Genomic DNA, 22,605 nt, shown 5'->3' with positions numbered 1-22,605 from the left:
ATTTCAGCTTTCTCAAGGGTCTCGGATGAGGCTTTGAACGTTTCGTGGCGCATTCTGGAAAATTGGAACACTGGTTCTCGTGAGATAGGAAGCGATGTCGCCATATGGGTTCCTGTGATCCTATTTCACGCCGGATTAACAGTATGGGCTCACGTCGGACAGCAGAGCTCCACCACAAAGTTTATGACAGGGAGCTTGAGGACGCTCAAGATGTTCAAAGATGAATTAGACAATTTATTGTGGCCTTGCTGTGTCGAAATGAGCCGGACACTCGATCGTTTGATGCATAATCGAGACTGAAAATAGATTTAACAGTCCCGCTACATGACCGGATCGTATAAGAGCAACCATTCGATCTTGAAGGGAAAAACTGTTTTCAGATATCAAAAGGACCAAGCAAGGTCCGCTTAGCCAGACATGGTCATATGCTCTTCAAGCACGGCAACTTTGTGGTGGTATTATGGTATATCGCCATCCCCAGATGCCCAGTCACCCGTCTTTCAGGTGTACATAAGTAGTGGACCACCGAACTCTAAGGACTATCTTGAAATTCAAGTACATATTTCTCTACGAAAGCAATGTTCTGCTGAGATCTGCGCATTGATGCTAGCGGGTAACTCCCCTGACTTGGGAAAAATCCTCAATCCTAAATAATTGCTGAGTACCAAGCTTTACCCAATCTTTGATGCTTTTAGAACGCTCTTGATGCCATCTTCCTCCCACCTAGTCACACTTACAATACTGAAAATGGGCAGCTCAGCTAGCCGATTGACGATGTGGTGCAACGTGGGTAGTTCCTCTGGGTCTTTGGCCGTGATGTCAATACCAGCCTGGCAGGATTTTCGAACATTTTGATAGTCATTCAATATGACACATCCGTTGGTATTGCTGCTTCTGTCCACGACAGATTCTGCAATCAGAATATCCTGCTCAAGGTCAAAACGGCTTGTGGTCATCTCGTCCGTGATCTTAGGTAAGCTTCGGTGAACCAGTATGTTTTCACCCATATGCCCGAATTCAGTGCTTTTCACAAGATTTTCAGCACGAAGTCGTGCCCACTGGACTCCTCGCCAGGAAAGCGAGACTTCGAGCGAGTTTTCCTGAGGGCTTTTCAGGTTTATGTCAGAGAAAATGCTAGGATATCCTAACTCTTCGCGGCTGGCAGTGATCACATCGGCACAGTTCTCAAAGACGACAGGAACAAATTTGCCGGGAACAACCGATCCGTCCTTTTTCGTGTAGTTGACTCCGTGGATCGCAAATGTCAGCCTTTCAAACCCCTGGTTTGCAAGTAATTCCACGTTTGCCCGACTCTGGAAATGGAAGCTCGCCATCACCACGGTATCAGTTGCTGCAAAACTATACGACTTTGTGGGAAACAAATTACGCAATAACGTCCCACTAGTCATAAATCTGATGTTGATATTCAAAGTTTTTGCCATCTTGCTGGTATAATTCGTTTCGAGTCCAGAAACACCCGCCATCGGGCCGAAAGCAGTAGGTTGGCGCCAGATTGCTCCCTTGATCTTTGACCACTTGTATTCCCGGAGCGCTTGAGTGGAGTTATGGAACTCGTTGTGGCTGAGAGCGTAGAAGGCCCTTTCCCGACCTGTCCCAAATTTAGTCCGAAACCGAGCAATTAATGGATTAACAAAGTTTCGTACCTTTCATTCTGGCCTCCTTCTCTTCCCCAGGTCTAACTCCATCACCCGTTGAACTGCGACTGTATCCCTGGATTGTTGTAGCACGTTCATGGCGAGTTCGGTTGTATAGCTCTAGTCTCTCGGGGATTTCATGCACAGTGGTACCTCTGGAAAGAATTACGCCTAAGGAGACGGAGTCTTCGATTGCTGTAGCCCCTCCTTGTCCGATGAATGGTGTAAATGCATGTGCAGCGTCACCGATGAGTGCCAAACGGTCTTTGATGAATGTTGGCATTGTGGGGGCATCAAATAACGGATAGACCTTCAGTGAATCAGTGTCACACTTGTTGAAGACTTTTAATAGCGTTGGATTAAACTCTTGGAAAATCTCGAGGACCTTTTCCTTGGACACGTCGGTGTTGTATGTCTCAGTCGAAGCATTGGATTGATGTGATGGATGAATGCAGACAATATTGAGTAGAGTATTGTTAACGCAAGGGTATATTATAACCCTATGCTGCTCGGTGAAGTACATGTCCATCGAGCCGAGATCTTTCCCTAGTGAGCTTGTCTCAGGGTCTGCAAGAATTGCTTCTCGAGGAACCATAAATCGGAACGCACTCTTGCCAATTGGGAAGCTGTCAAACGCCGGTCCAGTAACAGCTCGGCGAGTGACAGACCGAACGCCATCTGCACCTATAATAGCATCCCCTTGCACCTCATCTCCATTTTCAAGAGTGATTCTTGCATATTTTGCATCAAGTCCTATTACTCGAGATGCAGTATGGAGGACGACTACTGGACCCTCGTGCTGGTGTGATGTTGCCTTATCTTTCAACTGCGCATGGAGGTGGCCTCTGTGCGCTTGAAGCCAACTCTGTTGATGTCAGTACCTTTCTGAGAGAGCATCTATAGCAGGGTACCTACATCCTGCCACCTGATACTATTGGCTTCATTGTCATCGCGAGACAACAAGGTTCCATAGGCATTATGATACCTCGTCTGCCTGTGCATCAGCAAGCTTTTACCACACCAGATTAACATGAATCGCTTCACTGCTACTGACCTGGAGCAATTTAGTGGCTCCGCGCTCCTCAACATTGACTCCTAACGAAAGCAAGATCCCGTTAGCATTGGGAGACATGTGTATTGCAGCGCCCGCTTCTTCTGCAAGTTGCGACTGCTCAAAAACCTATTTCCAGAGCGTCAACATGTACGTTACTAACACCTTACGATTGTACATACCTGTACATGGTGGCCTTGTTGTCTTAGGCCAACTGCTGCAGTGAGCCCTGCGATACCTGCGCCAACGATCAGTATCTTAAGTGGGAGTACGTCGTCGTCGGTCTTTTGAGGTGACAATCCATTTGCTGTCACTCCCGTTCCAGGTTCACCAGCCATCATGATGATCACAATCAGGGAAAAATTTGCTCCGTCAACATGGCGATGGTCGGATGGCTCCCAGTTTTGTGATAGACGTTTAACGGAATGGATCCGGACCTCTGGGATTCTCGTCGGCTATCGTACACCCCTGATATGGTTCATCCGAATGATGGCGATGGAGGTCCCGGTCATGGATTGACCATTCATGAAAGACCAGGTCCCACCACGGATCACCAGACGGCGAATCTCCACAGGAGAATATCTGGTGGGAGTTTTGAGTCAATATCTGTTGAGGGAATAATCCATAAGCCATGCACATCGTTCTGGTGCCTTGCAGACCAATCCAACGCCGTTGAGTGTCTACAATCGTTTCGTGAAGATGCCCAACACAATCCGCGATGACATTCACCGCGTTGACAAAACCTCGTATGACTATATCTTTGAGGAGAATGTGACTGTTCAACTAAAAGATAACCGCGGCATTGTGAGGATCAACGTATATCGACCAAAGGCAGCAAATGCCAAGTTTCCTGTGTTGGTAACATATGGGCCTTACGGCAAGGATATCCACTACGGCGAGTAAGTCGTGTTGTTGCAAAGGCTCGTGACCTGGATAACAGCACTAACTGAGTATAGTTTTCATGCTAAGTCTTTCGGTGAAGTTCCCGAAGAACAGCACTCTGCACATTCTGCTTGGGAGACCCCAGATCCAGGCTTCTGGACGAAGCATGGATACGCGGTCGTCCGAGGAGATGAGGTCGGTCTTGGCCAATCTCCAGGAGAGCTCAACACCATGTCCCGCGATACCAGTCTGGCCTTCAAGGATCTAATAGAATGGTCCACGGACCAGCCTTGGTCATCTGGCAAGATTGGGCTCCTAGGAGTGAGCTATTATGCAGGTAGCCAATGGCGAGTTGCCGCACGGCAGCCAAAAGGCCTCGCTTGTATTATACCTTGGGAGGGTATGTCAGACTATTATCGAGACCGCTGCAGACATGGAGGTATATTATCTAACGCTTTCATTGATTTCTGGTGGAACCGTCAGGTACGTCTACCCTTCTTTCGGTGGCCACGTCCATTTTGAGATCTTTCCCTTACTATGCTAGGTCATAACGAATCAATATGGTAGGCCAGGGAGAGCTGCCAGAAACTGGGGTCCGGATACCCTCGACGGTGATCTGACGAAGGAAGAGTTGAAGAGCTCTTGTCGAGACCAAACTATCGACAACGTGAACAATCGCTTCCTTGACGATGACTACTATGCATCCAAGAGTTTCGATTTGAAGGACATTCAGGTGCCCTTACTTTCTGTGGCAAATTGGGGTGGTATTCATCTCCACTTGCGAGGAAACATTGAAGGTACGTTTGCTTGGTTGGCGAAGCTTCTACTATAGCAGTCCGCAGCCCACCATGATCAACATCTGACTTCAACTAAATATTTTTTAGGCTTCATGTACGCTGGGTCGAAGCTTAAATATTTGCGCTTTGCGACTGGAAGGCATGACATGCCCTTCTATACGAAAAATTCAGTGGAGCTGCAGAAAAGCTTTCTCGATGCATTCTTGAAAGGCCATGATGTTGTCGGGTGGTCCACAGGTGAGGCACCGAGAATTGACGTGGTTATTCGAAAAGGAAACCCCGGTGTCAATAATCCTGAAGCTGAGAAGACTTTCCCAACGAGGCTCGAGGCCGAATGGCCAATAGCTCGTACAAAATACACAAAGTATCACCTTGGGGTGAATCTATCTTTCGGAGAAGAAATGGCGAAATCTCAAACCACTGGGAAGCTTACTTATCGGGCACCATCTGGTCTCAACGAACAGCATAGAGTCCAGTTTAAAACGGAGCCTGTCGAAAAGGAGATCGAATTCACTGGACATATTGTTGCTCATCTAAATGTCTCAACCAGCGCTCTGGAGTACGCAAGTGGACCAAGCGAGATGGATCTTTTCGTGACTCTCCGCCACCTTGACAAGGACAGAAAAGAAATTTTCTATACTGGGGCGGACGGTGATGCCGTTCCCGTATGCAAGGGGTGGCTTCGTGTAAGCATGCGAGAGGTGAACTATCGGAGTACGAGAAACACATTCTGGCACCCTCATCGCGAGTACCTGTCAACGGAGGTTTTACCTGTAGTTCCAGGCGAGATCTACGCCGTCGATATAGAACTTTGGCCGACGAGTGTGGTTTTGACCCCTGGCGAGGCCCTTGTGTTTGAGGTGGCATCTGGAGACACACAGGGCGCTGGAAGATTTGAGCATAACTCTCCAATCGACCGGCCTCTTGAGAAACTCAGGGGTCTCAATCACATTCATTTTGGCACTGGTCTAGAGAACTATGTTCTCTTGCCAGTCATTCCGGCGGCGACATAGGCTGCCACTGGCGGATTACTCAATAGAGGTAGACTTGAAGCGACATGCACATACATTGAACCAAGAAGCTCTGAGGAAGTGTCCTCTGTGTCCTATAGTTCTATTCAAGCTAAGATCCCACCCTCACCGCAAGCCTCACAGGTAAGGACATACCATGGTAGTATAGCAAGTTCACTTCAATTCCAATTCAATTGATTTCTAGCATCTTCGATGTCCCTGATCTAACGCCTACCAGTCCCCACCCACCGGGTAACCCCAGGGCCATTCTCTCCAGCGGCCGATTGTGGATCTCCAGACCTTGCTGATGGCCTGAAAATCCCTTAGTCAACCTCGAAAGCCATATAGGGCAGTAGTACAGAACTTACTGAAACAATGTAAACCCCAGAGAACATCATAACAACGAAGAGCCCCTCGCCAAGATCGCGTCCCGCAGGGCGACTGAAGTACCTGTGATTCCTGCTTGGTTCGCGGAAAGGTGGAATCCTGCGATAGGTTGAAAGCCAGTTTTGAGCATGGGAATTTGTTGGAAAATCTGAATCAGCACTCCAGCCCGATGTTTCTGTTGACACTGTTTCTGCTCCAGTTCGATGAATGTCATAGACCTGCAGAATGTCTCGCACAGATGTTGGTTCGTAAGTCGTATCTGTTAAAATTTGAATTCGTGACATCTTCAACGATTAATTAGAGATCTTCTTTATGCGGGGTGGTCGATAAATCGTACCTGAGCTGGTTTGAGAAACTGATAACTTTGCCAAAGGCGGAGATGCAATCTATCAATACGAATGTCAAGATAGCCAGAGCGCTTCAGACCTGGAGTTCCGACCACACCACAACCGGATCCATTTTAGCTCTACCGGCTTTGAAACTCCAATGCTTACTCCGAGGCCTGTCTCCATGCAGGGAGGTGATTTCAGGACCGAGTATGAAAGGTGTATTGAAGTCTGAGCTTGAACAGGAAACAGAACAAATCGCGTGGAAGTAGAAGTAAATTCAGCAAGATCACACCAAAGCCGCTCGTCATGTCTACTCTATCTAGAGAATTCCCTAGTTTACAAATATCAGCACTCGATGGCCGCGCACAGTCATACCACCACAAGCAAGACCAATTCCGTCGCTTACATGACCTTCTAACGAGATCGGCAAATACCTTGAAGCTAGCGATTCAAGCCGATTCTGTACTCTGCTCAGCCGAAGCTGACTTCGAATTTGCTCGCGCACTTTTGGAACTTCGAGTCCAATATGGCTCTCTTGACTTGCATCAGGATCTGGCCTTGGCTCGGAAGGTAGAATTGGGCGTTGATAATGTTGAGAGAGTGCGGCCAACTGGAATCATTTACATTATCCCATCAAAAGCAAACATGACATTCTCGATTTTATCCGCCTTGGGAGCTGCTATAGCAGCGGGTTCATGTGTTATTGTTGAGGTAAATCCCTGCGGAATGAGTTGCGAAATTGTACATAACTGACGGCAAATATATGCAGCTTCCCCAGACGCTGACAAAAACATCAGCGACACTCAGACAAATTTTGACTGATGCCCTGGATAGCGATACATTCGCCCTGTCAACTTCGAGGCCTCCAGTGTCCTTCACCAGACAATGTTTTCTGGTCCATCAGACAAATGAAGATATCAATCCGCTGGATTGGACACAAATACTGTCCTCTAAGCCGACTGCAGGGGTGGTAGCGATAGTAGATCGTACTGCTGATATTTCGAAAGCTGCTAGGTCAATATTGGTAGCCAGCCTTGCTTTCGGTGGGAAGTCAGCATATGCACCACAACTTGTTCTCGTCAATGAATTTATTGCAGATTCGTTTCTATCAGAGCTCGCATTAATCCTTGAACCCGATCAAGGTATAGGACGCGAGAAACGTGGTCGGAGTGGTAGACTGGGAGACACCACTAAAGATACGTGGAAGTCTGACAAAATAAAGACTCTTTCGTCTGGTGACAACATTAGTATTGTGGAGGTACTCGATAGGTAAGGGCTGGCTGTTTAACTACTTGATCACATAGACGATCACATTACCATCACTAACGATTTGCAGAGACGTCCCGTTCTTTCAGCGAAAATCACTTGAGCCTACAATCACGATTGTTCGTGTGAGCAGCCTTGACGATGCACTTAATGTCTTGATAGGGTAAGGACTCTGCCCTCAGAAATTTTCATGGCTAAGTAACTTTCCATTGAAAAGTCAAGAATTGGTCGCCAGTTTCATTTTCGCCGGGATACGCGAAGCAAACTATCTATCAAGATTTACAGTCGCTGCGATGTACACTATCAATCATATCCCAGTGGAACTGCTCGTGGGTCCAGTTGCCCCGATGCATCCCTCTCTACCCGCTGCTGTCTTCCCTCGTTACGTGCCGGCCATGTTCACTCTACCATCTCCGCAGTATCTCCCGGGCAAGCGCTCGACGCAACCTTTGACTAATTTGAAGGACCAGCTTCGTATCGACCAATTGAAAGAAACGGCAATAAAGCCATTATCACCTGTAGTGCGCAGAAGTGGTCACCAACTGAACTTCTTTGGGCAAGCTATTTTACTTGGCCTTGGTATGGCTCTCACAAGCATCATCAGTGTAGGTGTTGGAGGCATCTACCTCGTGTATAGGTACTATCTTGTTAGATAAGAATGTCAGTCATTAGGCATCCGCAAGTCGGGAAGGCAGGTCCAAATAATCAAAGTCAAGCTCTTCAGGTGAATTCTAATGAAACTTGTCTCGTGCAAGGAAATGGCCAGTTTCTAGAAAACTGACTTGCACTGGCACTACGTTGGATAAGTCATATGATGAACCGCGTCACCAGAATGAATTTTCATCATTGGCGCACATCTATCTCCCCATCGCCAGGTGTGGCCAAGCATGGAACCGTCTGACAAAATTAGCTCTAGAGTCGGCAACTCAAAGCATCTATGGGTATCTTTGTAAGACGGCCATCAATATAGGACAAAATGTATGTTGATGGGACTAATTTAATGCCCGATCCGATGGTGAAATGTTTACTTCCGGAAGTGGATACACCCCCCACATCCGGGAGTTGTGGCAAAGAGCCCTACGTTTCAAGATCAAATGAAGACTTCTAAAGATGTAATCCTGTTATAGGTGATGATTGAATGACACTTGTATCACACATGCAATAACGCCAACCCTCCAAGGACGAAAACAACACCCAGAGGTCAGAGTTTCTCCGAAGCTGATCGAAATCGACGCTGACATACGATAGATCAGGACCAGTTCTGGTTCAACGGCAGAGATGGTGTCTTATTCACCTTTGCCCCCAATTAGACGTGTTGTCACCAGCCATAATGAGCATTCGAAGGCTTATGTCGAACGGGACGACTTGATTAGCGCCGAGCTTCTCGAACACGGAAACGCTGCTCAATTGTTATGGTCAAGTGATTCAATACCAGCAGATGTCAATGTTCCCGATGACAGAGGAAAGGTCAAGACAGGAATCGTAAATGGAGGCTCAGTGCTGCGCATTGTCGACTTTCCTCCTCGTTCCACCGGCTTGTTCCACCGAACAATCTCGCAAGACTATATAGTGGTTCTCACGGGTACAGTGATATTGACGCTGGATGATGGGTCGAAGACGCCGATCTCACAGGGCGGAGTTGTTGTTCAGCGCGCCACGATGCACGGATGGGATAATGACACGGATGAATGGGCGAGAATACTGTGCGTCCTGGTACCGGCCAATAACCCAATTATCAATGAGGTCAAACTGGAGCAGGAAATGACTTTCCATGTCAAATGACCATATGAGCATAGGGTGATTTAGAGCACTGAATGACTAAGTCATGTGCAGTTTGGCACACGTCTTGTTACCATTTTTACTTCGAGTTCTACAGTGAAAATGTATCAACTCTTAATTACTCATGGACAGGTGAATGGAAGCAGTTTTATGAAGCCAGATTCTATTGAGCTTAAGACATCTTTGCAGCGAGGGACTTCAAATCGGTGGTTCGACAAACGGCACCACGAAATGAGATGCTGACTCTCCGCCAATCCATACCTTGTGAAGGCCCTTGTTGTTTGCCTTGAAAGCCCCTCTCAACGTGGGAAACTCCGCCAAGTACATCGGATGACCGCTGACCTTGATCACCAGATATTCACCGTTCTCAAAGATGATTCCACCTGGCCAAATGCTAGTTTCAACTCGTACAACAGATCCTCTCCGAATGCGCTCCTCAACCAAGTGAGCATGTGAGATATAATGTGGCTTCGAGATATTCATGTCGATCGCACGATGGCTTGCTCGAATCTGGCCATGAGGGCCTAGATATACGACAGGGTTCACCAAAGGGACTTTCTCTCGTGGAATACCCATGGCCGCCATGTCATCATCAGGCACATTATAACTTCGAAGGATAAGGCCATCTTTATTAGCTTTTCGGACCTGTAAGAATATGTCCATATCGTCGACGTCATCGCATGATAGGTACAGAACAGCTTTCACAGCGCCAATGAGAAATGTTCTCTCTGGAATCTTCAATCTGAAATGGAGCTCTTCAGTGTCATTGTCGACCTGCTGAGCATCTACATCAGATTGATAGGAGACGAAACTTTGGTCAGTTGCAGCATGTACGAGCAACTGGTCGCCAGTTCCGGCAAATAATGTTGTGTACTTCGTCTCTGCCGGTGGCCAAGCCTTGTAGACCTGATTCCTGATGTTGGGCTGGTTGTAGCCTAACAAGGACACACGGACCTGGGGAGTCGTCTCCCACCCGTTTTCAATGCCTTTGAGATAACGGTCGAAGAATATTTGAAGCTCATCAGTGGTTCGTTTTTGATATAAGTCATGCCATTCCTGACTTTCATGAACACGCAGCCTGTTGAGTGAGTTAGTCAAATGAACCATAGCGGCTGTGAAGAGTATGCAAAGCGCCTACCATTTATCGTTGTGGGGGATTTCGTCAAATCCCCGCAAACTCCCTGGCAAATGGAGGAATGTCGAGTAGCTGGCTAAGACATATGCTGGAACTTCGATGTTAAAGATCTGTGCGCGTTTGTCTTTCCAGTAGTCATTCATCAGAGGGTATTTCTTCAGCATTGCCACTGGGTCTTCCATATAGCCTCGTCCTGTAAATTTGATTAGATAGTTCCTCCAACAAAGCGTTCTCAATACTACCCCTGAGGTTTGTCATCATCCATTCGAGAAAAGGTGTACAAGCGATTCCTCCCCGGACATGGATCTCTCGATATAGGTCTCCCGAACCCTCTAGGGGAGCGATGCACTTCAGAGACGGAGGGCGCTCAGCCGCGATGTACCATTGGGAACGGCCAAGCCATGAGTTTCCTGCCGTGGCCACGCTTCCAGTACACCACGGGAGCTTGGCGATCCATTCGATGGCATCGTACCCATCTCTACCTTCTTGGGTACCGGCCCAACTGTATAACTCTGATCAGGGTTCAAAAGACATAAGTGTGCAGATTTACCTACCAGAGATATCCCTGCGAATCCCACGCCCCACGAGAGTCAATATTGACAACGGCATAGCCACGAGCAGTCCACTCTGCGGGGTCAGGGGCTTCGAACTTCTCATACCCGGACGTGTTCGCTCTGGGTACACCCATTCTCCCAGGCATGAAATTCAGAGACAAGCCTGTGAGGAGGGTGCTGTCAGCAGATGTATGTCATAGAGCCTTCTGCAGAATCATCGTACCTCTGCCTGTTTTGCCGTAAGGACTCCATGGAATAATCGCCGGTACGTTTTCAGAATCTGAGGTTGCAGGGCGAAAGATATCGCCCTTCAGTATAATACCATCACGCATTGGGATCTCAACATCTTTCTCGTATATTGTATCGACTCCGAAAGCTTTGACATCTTCTTCCTTGCGGTGGCCAGCTTTCAGAATAGTCACTGAGTGCGCTGGTCCATCGTAGCCATTAACACCGAGTTCCGGCTCCTTCAGGCGTCGGAACAAGATAGGGATATCGCCAACTTTCACACTCGGTTCTTGGGCCATGATTGATCAACCTATTCTTTCTGCTACTTGTCCATCGTAACCCAGTTCTTTGATATCCTCAGACACATACAAGATAGTTTCAGTGCCACCTAGATATCTCCCCAGAACTAGTTGGGTGCTTCCCCGCAGCTGGGGCAGAACGTCTCAGATCTGCTTCTCCACGTAGTTCGTACTCTTCGGTGATAAATTATTTCGGATACCTCCAGCCTAAGCACAACACGCAAAGACATCTTCCGATTGATGGCCCCTCCTTTTAGTCCCTGTTGCTAATACTCGATTGCGAATACTGCCGCCCCAATTCTGCGGTCTGCTCGCATCGCCTTTGAATAATTACATTGTGAACCTTGACTATTTACTGCTTGGTCAAGTCTACAGATTGCTAGACCCGCGAGTATGCGCTGTCATGTCCCACGATGAGAAGTAACGGCGTAGCCTGCAAAGGCCCAACATTTTGTCATACTGTCCAAGTACGCATTGCATCTTACGAGAAGAAATCTACGATCGACCATAGGAACCGCGATTTCAGTATGGAGAAAGAGTGTAGACTAGGTGTTTCTTTTGGGAAACCCCAGGTCTCATTTGAAACCTAGCTATGAGGACACCTCATCTAGTGGAAGTTTTCAGCGATGCAGAAACAGCCTCTATCCAGCTCCATGTACATCACGGTCCAGTCGAATTTGCCAAAAAGCTCTCAGCGACCATCGCATCCAGCTGCCATGTAACGTCATACATCGGGAAGTTCTTACGCGGCTTGACGGGCAAGCTAAACTGGAAGATCTGATTGAGCACATAGACTCTGTCATTGATCTCGAAGCAGGCGGTAGTCATCGCGCCCTGGATCCTGCCGGGGTCGTCGTTGGCGATGAGGCCTATGAAATGCGCCGACGCCCAATTATCGTCACTCCCGTAGACAGACGTCCCGTTGTAGTCGTCCGACCAAAGCACGACTTTGCCGTTGTATCGTTTGGGCGAGTAGACTCCGTCGGCGTTGAGAGGCCGATAGTTCGCCGGCAGACCTTGTAGTTCCACGTAAGTTGGTTGAGGGTCGTCGTCGCGGGCGTCGAAGGTCACAAAGCCACCTGAGACTGCATCGGACACGATGAGCTTCTCACCGAGAGCGGCGATGCCGCCGAAGCCGTACTCGCGTGTGTAGTTCGTGGGGGAGAACCACAGGTGAGGAACATTTGTATCGCGAGCGAGCTTGACGATCGAGTTCCCGAATGTTCCCACTATGTAGGAATCGCCAGTCGTGTCAACGGCAGCCACATCTTGGAATCCGTTAGTGAGGTTACCTGTGATTGCTCTGAATTCCTCCTGGGCTACATCGAGGTTTAGGTCTGCTATGAGACGTTTAGCTTTCGGGTCATATACAATGAGATGATTGGGGCCGGTATAGTTCGCATGTGAATAGTCAACAACAATTGTATTGTCTGGGCCTGGGGCGATAACGCTGACAAAGGATTGCGCGGAAGAAACCGTAGCAAGTATATGACCGGTGTTCAGATTGTATTCGATGCCGTTGAGGTGATATTCGGTGAAGTTATCACTCCCGGGATGTGAGGTACCCGGGATTATGATGATTTCTGATGTCTTGTTGTAGGGGCTGTATGCAACAATCGAGCAGTTGAACAGAGAGCTGTCGGTCATCGTTAATCTTCGTCCTCAATTTTATAGTTGACGTACCACTCACCCAAGGTAGAGAATGCAATTGTTAGGATCCCAGTCGGCACTCTCAGGATACAGGTCTTGTTGTTCAACGAAGAATGATCCTGAGAATGGCGGACAGATGCCAGAGACAAGCTCAGTACTAAGCAGTAGTATCATCCAGGAGATCAGAGGGGACATTTTGATATCACTAGCGCCTTTGACTACCCAACTGGAGCTTTCTGGTACCCACGAATATAACGTTTATGCAACACCTGCATTCAGAACTGTGTGATCATTGCTGATCGACGACCACCTAACTATGTTGACATTATATACACTATATTACACTGCATACTAACATAATCGTCACCTATTGCATGAACGTTCCAGCAGCTTTGCTGAGTGAACCAGGCTGCCAACACCCGGGATGATCGACGCGGGACAGTTCCTCGATCTCGGCTCCAATCGTGGTTTTATGACAAACAAGCCCTAAAGAAACCCAGGTCCCGGCCGAGAAGCACTGCGAACCGTTGGAACAGAACCTTACACCACACAAGGAGATCGTGCAGCCATTGATGGTCACGCATCTGTGCATATTCACGGAGCAGGGGTATCTGCGCGAGACGAAGGTTTGGGAATAGCAGATTAGTGTCTAGTTACGCGCAGCAAGGTTTGCATGCAATGTATTGTATGCTTGTGGCATGTTATCGCAGACTTGGATAATAGCAGTCATGGTGAGTTCCGAGCAACTCGTTCATTAAGATTATAAATTCAAACATGAAGACGAGGTATACCAACTATCTACCACCTAAAACAGCATCTTATGGAAATTGTCTGGTCTATCAAAACAAAAAGAGAAGTTTATGCATAATGCGGACACGACTTTGCATGGGATTTGTTGCCTTTGGCACGAATTTCCTTGTAGTCGGCATCACACAGGTAGCAGAATTCGAAACCACATCCCACTACGAGCACACGAAGATTAGCAAAAGCTCTAAGCACATGCGTGAAGATAAGAGAGTGAGGAATAGAGGGTGGTCAAGACTTACAGGATTTGGCGGCGGAATGCGCATCTTTCCCACAGACGATGTGATCGCACCCTTCGATTCTGTGGTAAGCCATCTTACACTTGGGGCATTTTTTCTCCTTCTTCATGAAAGCCGTTGTCAGCTTCTCCTCTTCCTTCCTCCGCGCGTTGAGTTTCGCTGCTTCGCCGGCTGGACAGGGTTTGTTGGCGTGGTTCCTATATGGTTGATTGCACTGCACGCACGTACGATGGTCGCATACGGGGCAATTGAAGACTGTGACGTTCTTGTCGCTGACTGGATCGAGCCATATGGCCCCCTTGCAATCTTTCCGTGAGCACTTGGCCATGCTTTGACCGGCGTGTAGGAGTTTCTGACACAACGCTTCGTCGTATGTAGCGAATCGTTTCGCATCGGCATATTTCTGGATGGTAGGGTGGCTGAGAACTTCTCCACAGTTGGGGGCCCAGCAGAGGACATTGTCTGAGGGGAATCTTTCGTCTTCGGTAGGGAACATTCTGGACTCGAGGCACTGCTGGAGACAGTCCTTGCAAATTATTTCATTTTGCCACCCGTGCTTTGGCATACATGGAGTGCACAGGTGGGAGTAGATGTCCTTTGGTTCTTCCGGCTTGTCGCCACACACTGAGCACTCCTTTTCTTGCCAGGCTAGGAGACGGCTTCTACTGTCAGCATCGAGCAGTCGCTCGGGTATGCCAATGGCATCTTTGGGCTGTGGTCCTTCGCTAGCGTAATATTTCTCCTTGAAGCCCAAGCTGGCAAGCCTGGTGATTAGCTTCTGACGGTCGCCATCCTTGAGCCTTCCGCACGTGTCCCATTTCTTCACAGCACTTAGTAAGGAATACCGAAAAGTTCCGCAACGAAGTAGTGAAGTCTTTACCCCTGTGGAGGGTCTGAATTCTAGAAGAGCGGAGATAGACTCATAGGGCCATCTACCTTCGAGCGCGATGCCTGATAAGTTCGGCCGAGCTTGCCAAACTATATTACCCCAATCTGCATCCTTGAGAAGAATGTTCAAAGTCGCTACCAAGGTCTTCCTCTTGCATTCAGGGTGATCATAACGTAGAAAAGCTTCCATGACTGTTGAGTCTTGGTGTAGTGGCGATCGGTGACCAAGGCTATGGCCCGCTTCTAGAAGTACCCGTATAGCTGGAAGGTCTTGGTTACAGGTGGCCAGATGAAGGCTCCCATCGTCAGGAGGAGCGCCTTTGCTGATCAATTTATTCATAGCCGAACAGTAACAGTCCTGGAGAGACGTAGCCAGATATAGGGCGGATCTGCCTTCTGGGTCAGTCCCATGTGGTTCTGCACCACATTCGAGTAGTGTAGAGACTAGTGTTGTCGTCCTCCGGCGCTTCATAGCAAGGAACAAGAGCCGATTCATGGAACTTCGTGAGAGTGAACGTCCTTGTTGCTGGTTCTCCTCGGTCTTGCTCTCCCCTACACCGAACTTGTATTCAAAGCCATCAGTGTCCACATAGCGATTCGTGGTAGGGCAGTCTGGTATTGCTCGCAGGTACATAGGAGCAGGCTGGTGCTCAGTGACATGATTGTCTTGATCTGACAGGCAGTCAAAGAACTGCTCGGCATTGACGCGTTGTAATTCGAACCCAGCAAGAACTCGTGGAGCGCTAATCTGAAGTGCCCGGATGATCAACTCAATTTGTCGATCATAACCATCCTGCTTTGGTGCCATGATTTCAGCGCTGAGCAACACTTCCATCGCATAGCAACCTAATCGTGCACAATAAGTTGAAATGAAGCCGAGACCCTGTGTAGTCAACAAGAAATTCTCTATTAATTTGGAAGACTCTGTTCCGTGGTGCACCTCCAACATGGTGTCGAATAGGGCTACATGTTCCTGCGTTGGGACGAAGGCGTCTGGAGTTGTGTCGGGCCAGAGTATGAGATCCAGGTAAGTCCGAAAATTCTCATTCTTCTTCGAATCAGTGAAGGTGTTGATTGGCAGATTCCGTAAGGTTTTGCAGTTGAAGAGCAGTTTCAAGGCCTGTAGTCTGGCCTTCATGGGTGGGAGACACGATTTGATCAGTGAATGTCCTAGATTATGGTGACACAAGCGATAGAGAGTTTCACCCCCGTCTTGGTCGAGGCGGGCTCCAGTCTCCACCATTAATTCCAGTAGTTGTATACTAGGGTCCAGCACGGTCGAAGCCTTTGACAGTGCTTGATTCCGGGCATTTTGAGGGAGATTCGTCACAAGCAGAGGAGCGAGAACAACAAGCACATCTTCGTGAAGCTGAAGGTATCCTGAAAGCTTACCACTTGTATGGTCAGAGACCGCAGTCTCGAAGAGATTGTTCAAAACGACTTGTTCCTGACATTGGTGAAAGAGTTGTGGAAACAATTGCAGGTTTCCATGTCTCCAAGCGGCTCGCATGCAAGCCCCTTCTGACCAAGTAACATGAGCACCATATTCAAGAAAGCTTTGAGCATTATCCCATGTTGTTGACTTCATCCTACACAAGTTGACGAACGCTGGATTGTAGTATTTCGCCTCCACCAACCCTTTCAAATGGAGGAGCCCAAATATCTCACAAAATCTGTCCGGGTTATCCGCGGGTAAACGCAATCTAGGGCTCATTTCTTCTGCGATAAAAGAGAGTGTGTCTTGGGTAGGTCTCAAGGCCGTGAGCATTTCAAGCATTTCCATTTTCCCCTGGCAAGCTGTATCTATCGCGATCTTCAAGCATTCACAGTCGTATGCCAGCACAGAACCACCAGCCTCAACCATTGCCCTGGCAGAAGCTGGACGCCCGAATTTCACAGCTTCAAGGAGGGCGTAATCAACACCGGGATTTCCAAAGTCATCAACGCTGGCGCAAATGCTTATGAAAGCAAGCAGAGTATGGGCGTCCATAGATAACACGGCGTCCATGATGACGACTCTTTCATTGTGAATGAGTGGAGCCCCCGCGGTAACTAGCAGTTTGCACATTTCCAAATCCCCCTTGGTAATCGCGGCTGACAGGGCATCGCCGAGAGCCTGGTAGAACACACGACTGGAAGGCATCTCCGCTACTCTGGTCTCAACACGAGGACTGGTGAGTCGTCTCTTGAAGTCGAAAGTTGCACGGCCACTCCGACACCGATCCATGCCCCAGTGCTCAAGAACCAGATTCACAAGAGTATGATTCCCCTCTGACACACTGCACATCAACGTGTCTGATACTAGAGTTCCGGTTGCACCTGCCTTAAGCAGAGCCTGGACCTTCCCGGGTGCCACAGCTTGGAGAGAGCCTTGCTGAAGATGTTGCCATAGAACTGCGAGACCAGTCGCGCTTGGCGTCGTCAAGTCGAGAACTTTACAAAACCAGTCACTCTCGCCGTCTTCTTTTATCTCATCCTTCAGAATGTCCAAGATATTAGTGATCTCGAGCTTATGCGGGAACTTTGAAGCTAGGATGAGTGAGCGCGGATAATCATGAGAACAACATGCCCAATCGAAACTATGTTGTAACATGGAGATATGGCTCTCATCATGGAGCGACAGAGTCGCGGACTCAAGGATGATTTGAAGACCAGCAGGGGCGAGTGTATGCAAATCTGGGCCAAATGAATTCGAAATGGTTTCCAGCGGTACTCTTAGCGCTAAAAGCTTTTGGAGCACTATCCATTGCTGAGAGGAGTTGGACTGTATCAAACATGCTTCGAAATGGGAGGAAGCTGTATCTATTGGCCAGGAGATTAAAAAATCCAGTGTATCAAGTGGCCACTGGCTTTCTCCGACGCATAGATGCAGTTCTTCTATATGTCTGCGAAGTAGCTTCGTAGTGAGGGTCCTCATTGCATCCCCTCCCAAGCCACACCACTGGAGGAACATTGGCAAGCACAGGGAGATCCTGTGGTCGGAAAATATTGAGACCTTGAGATTTGGGGATGGAATCTTGACTTCACTGTGCGGAATATCGGATCCATTCAATGATTCCACAGAAGAACGCCGTCCTAATTGTGCAAAGGGCTTGGAGCTCAGTATATCTTTTGTGGTTTCGGGATCACAGAAGCAACTGGCGGTAAGAGCCAGCTCTCTCAATGAAATGTCGTCAATCCCATTCATGGAGTTCAGGCATATGTCAATCAACTCACGATCATGACCTCGGTGTTGCAAGAGCCGATGGAAGCAGTCGTATCTGCGGCTTTTACCTCTTCTACATAATCTTTCAGAGGTGCCTGATATCTGGAGGAACAGCTTAAGGTAAGACGAAGAACTGTTAGAACAACTGTCGTCCGAGCACAGCTGATCAACTAAGTTGCAATGATAAGCATCGAACCATTCAGAAACCCCGTTGTAGCGAAGGCCGAAGGATAGCCGCATTTTGTCGAATATTGCTGAATCATGGTGCTCCATAGCAACAAGAAGTGATTGGATTTGACAACAAGAGGCCGTGGCAATGAAAACTTCTAGAAGTTCGGAATCTCTTGACGGAGAATAATCGCATAATAATTCGTTGAAGACAACATCGACACAGTCCCCGGATACTCCTTTTCTCAGAAACATCTTGGTGACCAGCCTGTGCGATAATGGCTCTTCTCGGCGGATGAAGGGGAATATCAGTTGCAGCGTCGACAGTGCTACATCGTGGGCCAACAAAGCTTTGACGACAGGAATGTTGTCAGCGATGACGGCAAATTTGAGACACTCGCCATGATTGAAATCCACCGACGCCCCGGAATCAACAAGTGGAGAGATTAGGCTGGTCTGGCTCACAAAAACCGCCCTCAGTAGCTCTTGTTGTATCCAGGATCCTCGATTCTGGCAGTGTAAAAGCCGCGATAACACCCTTTCTCGCAATGGCTCAGCAGATTGTCCGAATGACGATTCTATGCAAGAGAGGATCGCCGCATCGCCCTGGATATTTCCTCTCAATAGTATCTCAAGACTCTGCTGCTTACGTCTTTCAACTGCGTAACAAGTAACTCTAGCAGAGATCTGAAGGCCATGGTCAACAAAAGAACGAAGTATATCGTCGGAACCATCTTCGATACAACGGCAAAGGAGAGATTCGAGCTGTGTTTGCACTGGAAGGTCGAATGAAGAGCTGTGCAGGCCAAGAAGAACATCCATCATATCCTGCACAATCAAAGGACGAGCGTAGTCAAGTACATGAAAGAATAGTTGTCCATCAAGCAACGGCCAAGAAGCCGTTGCGGCTGCAACAGCGAAGAAGGCGCTTTCATACTGCGAGGCTATCGCGATTTGAAGAAGAATATCTCGGTTCCATTTTGAGGCGCTCTCTGCGAGGATCGTGTAATCTGGCAAACGTCGAAGTAATACTGCTAGTGCATTAGGACTACCATTGTGGATGGCTTCGGCACAGAGATAGCCAAATTTATGATAGGGAAGCTGTTTTGGTGCTTGTAGGATCAATTGAAAGATTTGTTGGTGAACCACTGCGACAGAGGAGAGTGTGGATAATGGTAAGTGATCTGTGTCACCACCCTTTTCAAGCAAGATCCTGACAATTGATTGGTCTCTGTTCAGTATAGCGATACCGAGAGCTAAGCCAAGGCTGTTGACTGAAGAAAAGGAAGCAAGCAACTTCACTAGTTCCAGGTTTGAATTTTTTGCAGCGGTGATAATGAGATTTCCGGGAACCTCAAACTTCTCGGATGAATGGGCAGCGGCAACCTCGAGCATCTCGATATAGATCTGAGCAACGACAGCGGTTCCATTGGACTCGACATGGCTTGACAGAGCAGCGGCTGTGAATGTGGTATCAGGGCGACTAAGTCTTGACGTGACCCGACGAAGAAATCTTTGCGATCCCCGGATGGAAGTTGCTTCGTGTTTTAGCTGCGACTCCGCAAAGGATCTATCGAAGTGATTAATCTGTGAGATCCTATATGGCTGAGTCTGCAAGTCCAAAATGGGTAGAGGTGCAAAGTCGAGGCCAAGGCTGGCCACTGACTGTTGAAGTGGACCGGCATTGGCTGCAAGCATTTGTCCTTGGAGCAAATGAGCATACTCGTGAAGGATGTGTTCCAGGGTTTGATGGAACAGAAGAAGAGAACAAGTGTTTCAGGCTGCATAGTAGACATGATATGAACATGAACCGATCCGAGGTGGTATGAACACCGCCCGAGTGGGCAAGGTAAAATAGAACTGCATAGCCGCAGTTGATAGGGTAGGCGAACAAACCTGTAGAGAAGTCCGCGAGAGAAGTAGAAAACTCCCAATGGGATGAGAATCCTTCATTTCCATCGGGCGTGATGGGCCGGCTAACCAACGATAGATTTAGCATGAACCTCGAGGCATTGTTCCCCAAGAGTTTAAACTGGGAGAGACCAGATATGGCACCAATTGGAGGTTTCGCCGATCCCCAAAGATAGTGCTTCCATCGGGCCAAATATGCACTCCATGTGCAACAAGCATGGACGATCTCAATGATAAACAAGTTCAAAGTTGCACGACGAATTTCCAACGTGATTAGCGACTCGTGATAAGCCTAGTAGAGCTTGCAGCCAGAGCCAGAGAAGAAACAGTGTCAATGTGCCTTGTATCTGGTGCCAAGTTTTGAGCTGAATCTGCCCTGCCATTTATCGTCACAAGATCGAAGTCGAAAGTACCCAGGCGAATTGGGGCGGAATTTCGGCGAATCTCGGCCATCGGCTGGCAGGGTTTGGCATTTCACTGTCTTGATTGTTAGGGCCCTGTGATTCATGTGGTTCATGGTTCATGTGAGATGGCATCCCAACCTTCGAAAAGATGAAGATGCGTTGGGAGTCCTTCGTTAAAGAGGCGTGCATTTTGTCCCGTATTGGTTAGCCCTGGTCATGAAGAAGGCACACGTTATCATGCGTCGCGCGGCAGGGTCGACGAGGAACATGACCGACAGCAGCGTCACCAGTGGGCTGGGCTAGTTGCCGCCGTAGGTCAACCCGCCACTACAGCCAATGTTGGTATTGGCATTGGTATTCGCATCGTCAAGCTGTTAATGGCAAAATAAAAAAAGGAATGGGCGGAATGAGCCCGTCAGATGCGTTTGTCAGCCACATGAAAGTATACATATCATCGATTCATTCAGGCTGCCTGGCTTGTGGCCATCTGGCGTCTGGGATAGACAATGACTATCAATCGAAGGAAAACGACTCAGTTGCAGGTATTTGAGCGGGGTGGTGCAACAGCAGTCACATACGATCTGTCTCAACCACACCGTGTTACCATTACTTTGCCCAGGAAATCAGCATGGACGTCAGGGCCCCACTGGCATGAAACTCATGATGAGTATCTTCAAGTGCTGCAGGGACGGGCGAGTGTGAGACTTGGCGATCAAGTCAACGAATATGGCCCTGAAGATGGGATCATCGAGGTGCCTAAATACAAGGTGCACGAATGGCGGCGTGTGCCAGGAAACACATCAGAGCAAGCCCTGATCGTGAGGGAATGGACAGTTCCTGAAGACGGGCAGAAAGAAGGGTTCTTTCGAATGTTGAACTCATATTTGACCGAACCTCAAGCGCCACTTTTATATCAAACACCAATCTCGCTGCCCGGATGGATCGACAGGGTAGTTGAGAAATGGGTGGTCACATTGCAGTTGTTCATCATTTTCAGAACTTGGGACAATTGGCCGGTAATCTATGGAAATGACAGTGGCTGGATCAGCTGGACAACGACACACTTGATATTTTGGCTATCATCCTGGGTGGGCTGGGCCTTTGGCCTGCGAGGAGTTTATATTGAATATATCGACCAAAGGGCGTTGATGAGGAGTCGTGGGGAGAAGACAGCTCAGTGACACGAGAGACCATACGAAGTTGTACCTGTATTGATGCTGGATGGCGCAAGAATATCAAACTATTGATGAAGACGCTGTTGGAGGGGGCAGAGTAACAGTGTTGACTAGGTACCTATAGGGAGGCAGGTAGTTGCATGCTCGGTTAAGGCATCCAGAGAAAGAACCCTTGGCTGCAGTCAGCCCTATCTACGAAGTACCAGGAACGCCTAGGCCGCCTAACGCCAACCAGGTATGACGCCCGTTGAAGCCTGGCGAAGCCTATCATAGTGGTCACCCGCGCCCGTTCGGACCAGGTTGGACCCTGTAACAGTTTGATTTCCCACCTAAAAGGCCCCAGGCCCACCGAGAGACACCCCCAATCACCACCGGTTTCCTGGCCGAAGCTGAGCCAAGTCGCCTTGGGTGAGCCGACCAGGACGAATAATCATCCCTTGGGTCTCCACCTTGCGACTCTGGCACTTTTTGACTTTCTTGTTTCTCCAATACGACATGCTGCATCTCATCTGCTTCCCATCATCGTCGTCCTCAGCCTCAGCCTCAGAACTGCGACCTCAGGCCTGTCACTCGCTTACTCACCGTACTCTCGAGCAACAGTCAACGTGCCAGTCCTCAACAGATACCACAAAACATTCTTCTCTTGACGTCCTCCTCGTCAACCGAGTATCTCGTCTCAAACCGATCCTTCACATCGCTTGCTCCAGGACCACATCCCTAGCGTCCCCAGTCAGGCATCCCCCGTTCTCCCATTTCCCTCGAGCCAGCCACCGGGTGGTAAATCTGAAG

At 48.5% G+C, this 22,605-nt stretch overlaps 6 protein-coding genes across 6 annotated transcripts; 2 read left to right on the top strand and 4 right to left on the bottom strand.

Moving 5' to 3' along the window:
- Positions 1 to 671: 671 nt before the first annotated feature.
- Positions 672 to 3,044, bottom strand: LTR84_006550 (uncharacterized protein; the record flags this gene model as incomplete). Its single annotated transcript, XM_064850111.1, has 5 exons — positions 672 to 1,609; positions 1,665 to 2,520; positions 2,571 to 2,645; positions 2,710 to 2,835; positions 2,889 to 3,044. The coding sequence occupies 5 exons, from the start codon at positions 3,042 to 3,044 to the stop codon at positions 672 to 674; spliced, it is 2,151 nt and encodes a 716-aa protein (XP_064702998.1).
- Positions 3,045 to 3,405: 361 nt separating this feature from the next.
- Positions 3,406 to 5,398, top strand: LTR84_006549 (uncharacterized protein; the record flags this gene model as incomplete). Its single annotated transcript, XM_064850110.1, has 4 exons — positions 3,406 to 3,605; positions 3,663 to 4,071; positions 4,133 to 4,385; positions 4,473 to 5,398. 4 exons carry the CDS (start codon positions 3,406 to 3,408, stop codon positions 5,396 to 5,398), a joined length of 1,788 nt encoding a protein of 595 aa, XP_064702997.1.
- Positions 5,399 to 6,417: 1,019 nt separating this feature from the next.
- LTR84_006548 (uncharacterized protein) lies at positions 6,418 to 9,159 on the top strand (the record flags this gene model as incomplete). Its single annotated transcript, XM_064850109.1, has 6 exons — positions 6,418 to 6,822; positions 6,881 to 7,380; positions 7,448 to 7,540; positions 7,595 to 7,982; positions 8,294 to 8,326; positions 8,626 to 9,159. 6 exons carry the CDS (start codon positions 6,418 to 6,420, stop codon positions 9,157 to 9,159), a joined length of 1,953 nt encoding a protein of 650 aa, XP_064702996.1.
- Positions 9,160 to 9,354: 195 nt separating this feature from the next.
- On the bottom strand, positions 9,355 to 11,372 carry LTR84_006547 (uncharacterized protein; the record flags this gene model as incomplete). The annotated part of the gene is made up of 5 exons (XM_064850108.1): positions 9,355 to 10,234; positions 10,295 to 10,484; positions 10,534 to 10,793; positions 10,846 to 11,008; positions 11,069 to 11,372. The coding sequence occupies 5 exons, from the start codon at positions 11,370 to 11,372 to the stop codon at positions 9,355 to 9,357; spliced, it is 1,797 nt and encodes a 598-aa protein (XP_064702995.1).
- A 660-nt stretch (positions 11,373 to 12,032) lies between these two features.
- LTR84_006546 (uncharacterized protein) lies at positions 12,033 to 13,217 on the bottom strand (the record flags this gene model as incomplete). Its single annotated transcript, XM_064850107.1, has 2 exons — positions 12,033 to 13,008; positions 13,063 to 13,217. The coding sequence occupies 2 exons, from the start codon at positions 13,215 to 13,217 to the stop codon at positions 12,033 to 12,035; spliced, it is 1,131 nt and encodes a 376-aa protein (XP_064702994.1).
- Positions 13,218 to 13,880: 663 nt separating this feature from the next.
- Positions 13,881 to 20,024, bottom strand: LTR84_006545 (uncharacterized protein; the record flags this gene model as incomplete). Its single annotated transcript, XM_064850106.1, has 5 exons — positions 13,881 to 13,984; positions 14,069 to 14,236; positions 14,294 to 17,717; positions 18,170 to 18,260; positions 18,319 to 20,024. The coding sequence occupies 5 exons, from the start codon at positions 20,022 to 20,024 to the stop codon at positions 13,881 to 13,883; spliced, it is 5,493 nt and encodes a 1,830-aa protein (XP_064702993.1).
- Between the last annotated feature and the right edge of the window lie 2,581 nt (positions 20,025 to 22,605).

Source organism: Exophiala bonariae (genome assembly GCF_035927105.1).
Source record: "Exophiala bonariae strain CCFEE 5792 chromosome Unknown scaffold_25, whole genome shotgun sequence".
Taxonomy (NCBI): Eukaryota; Fungi; Ascomycota; class Eurotiomycetes; order Chaetothyriales; family Herpotrichiellaceae; genus Exophiala; species Exophiala bonariae.
Note: the sequence above shows the minus strand (reverse complement) of the source record. Positions and strands in the feature narration are given on the sequence as shown.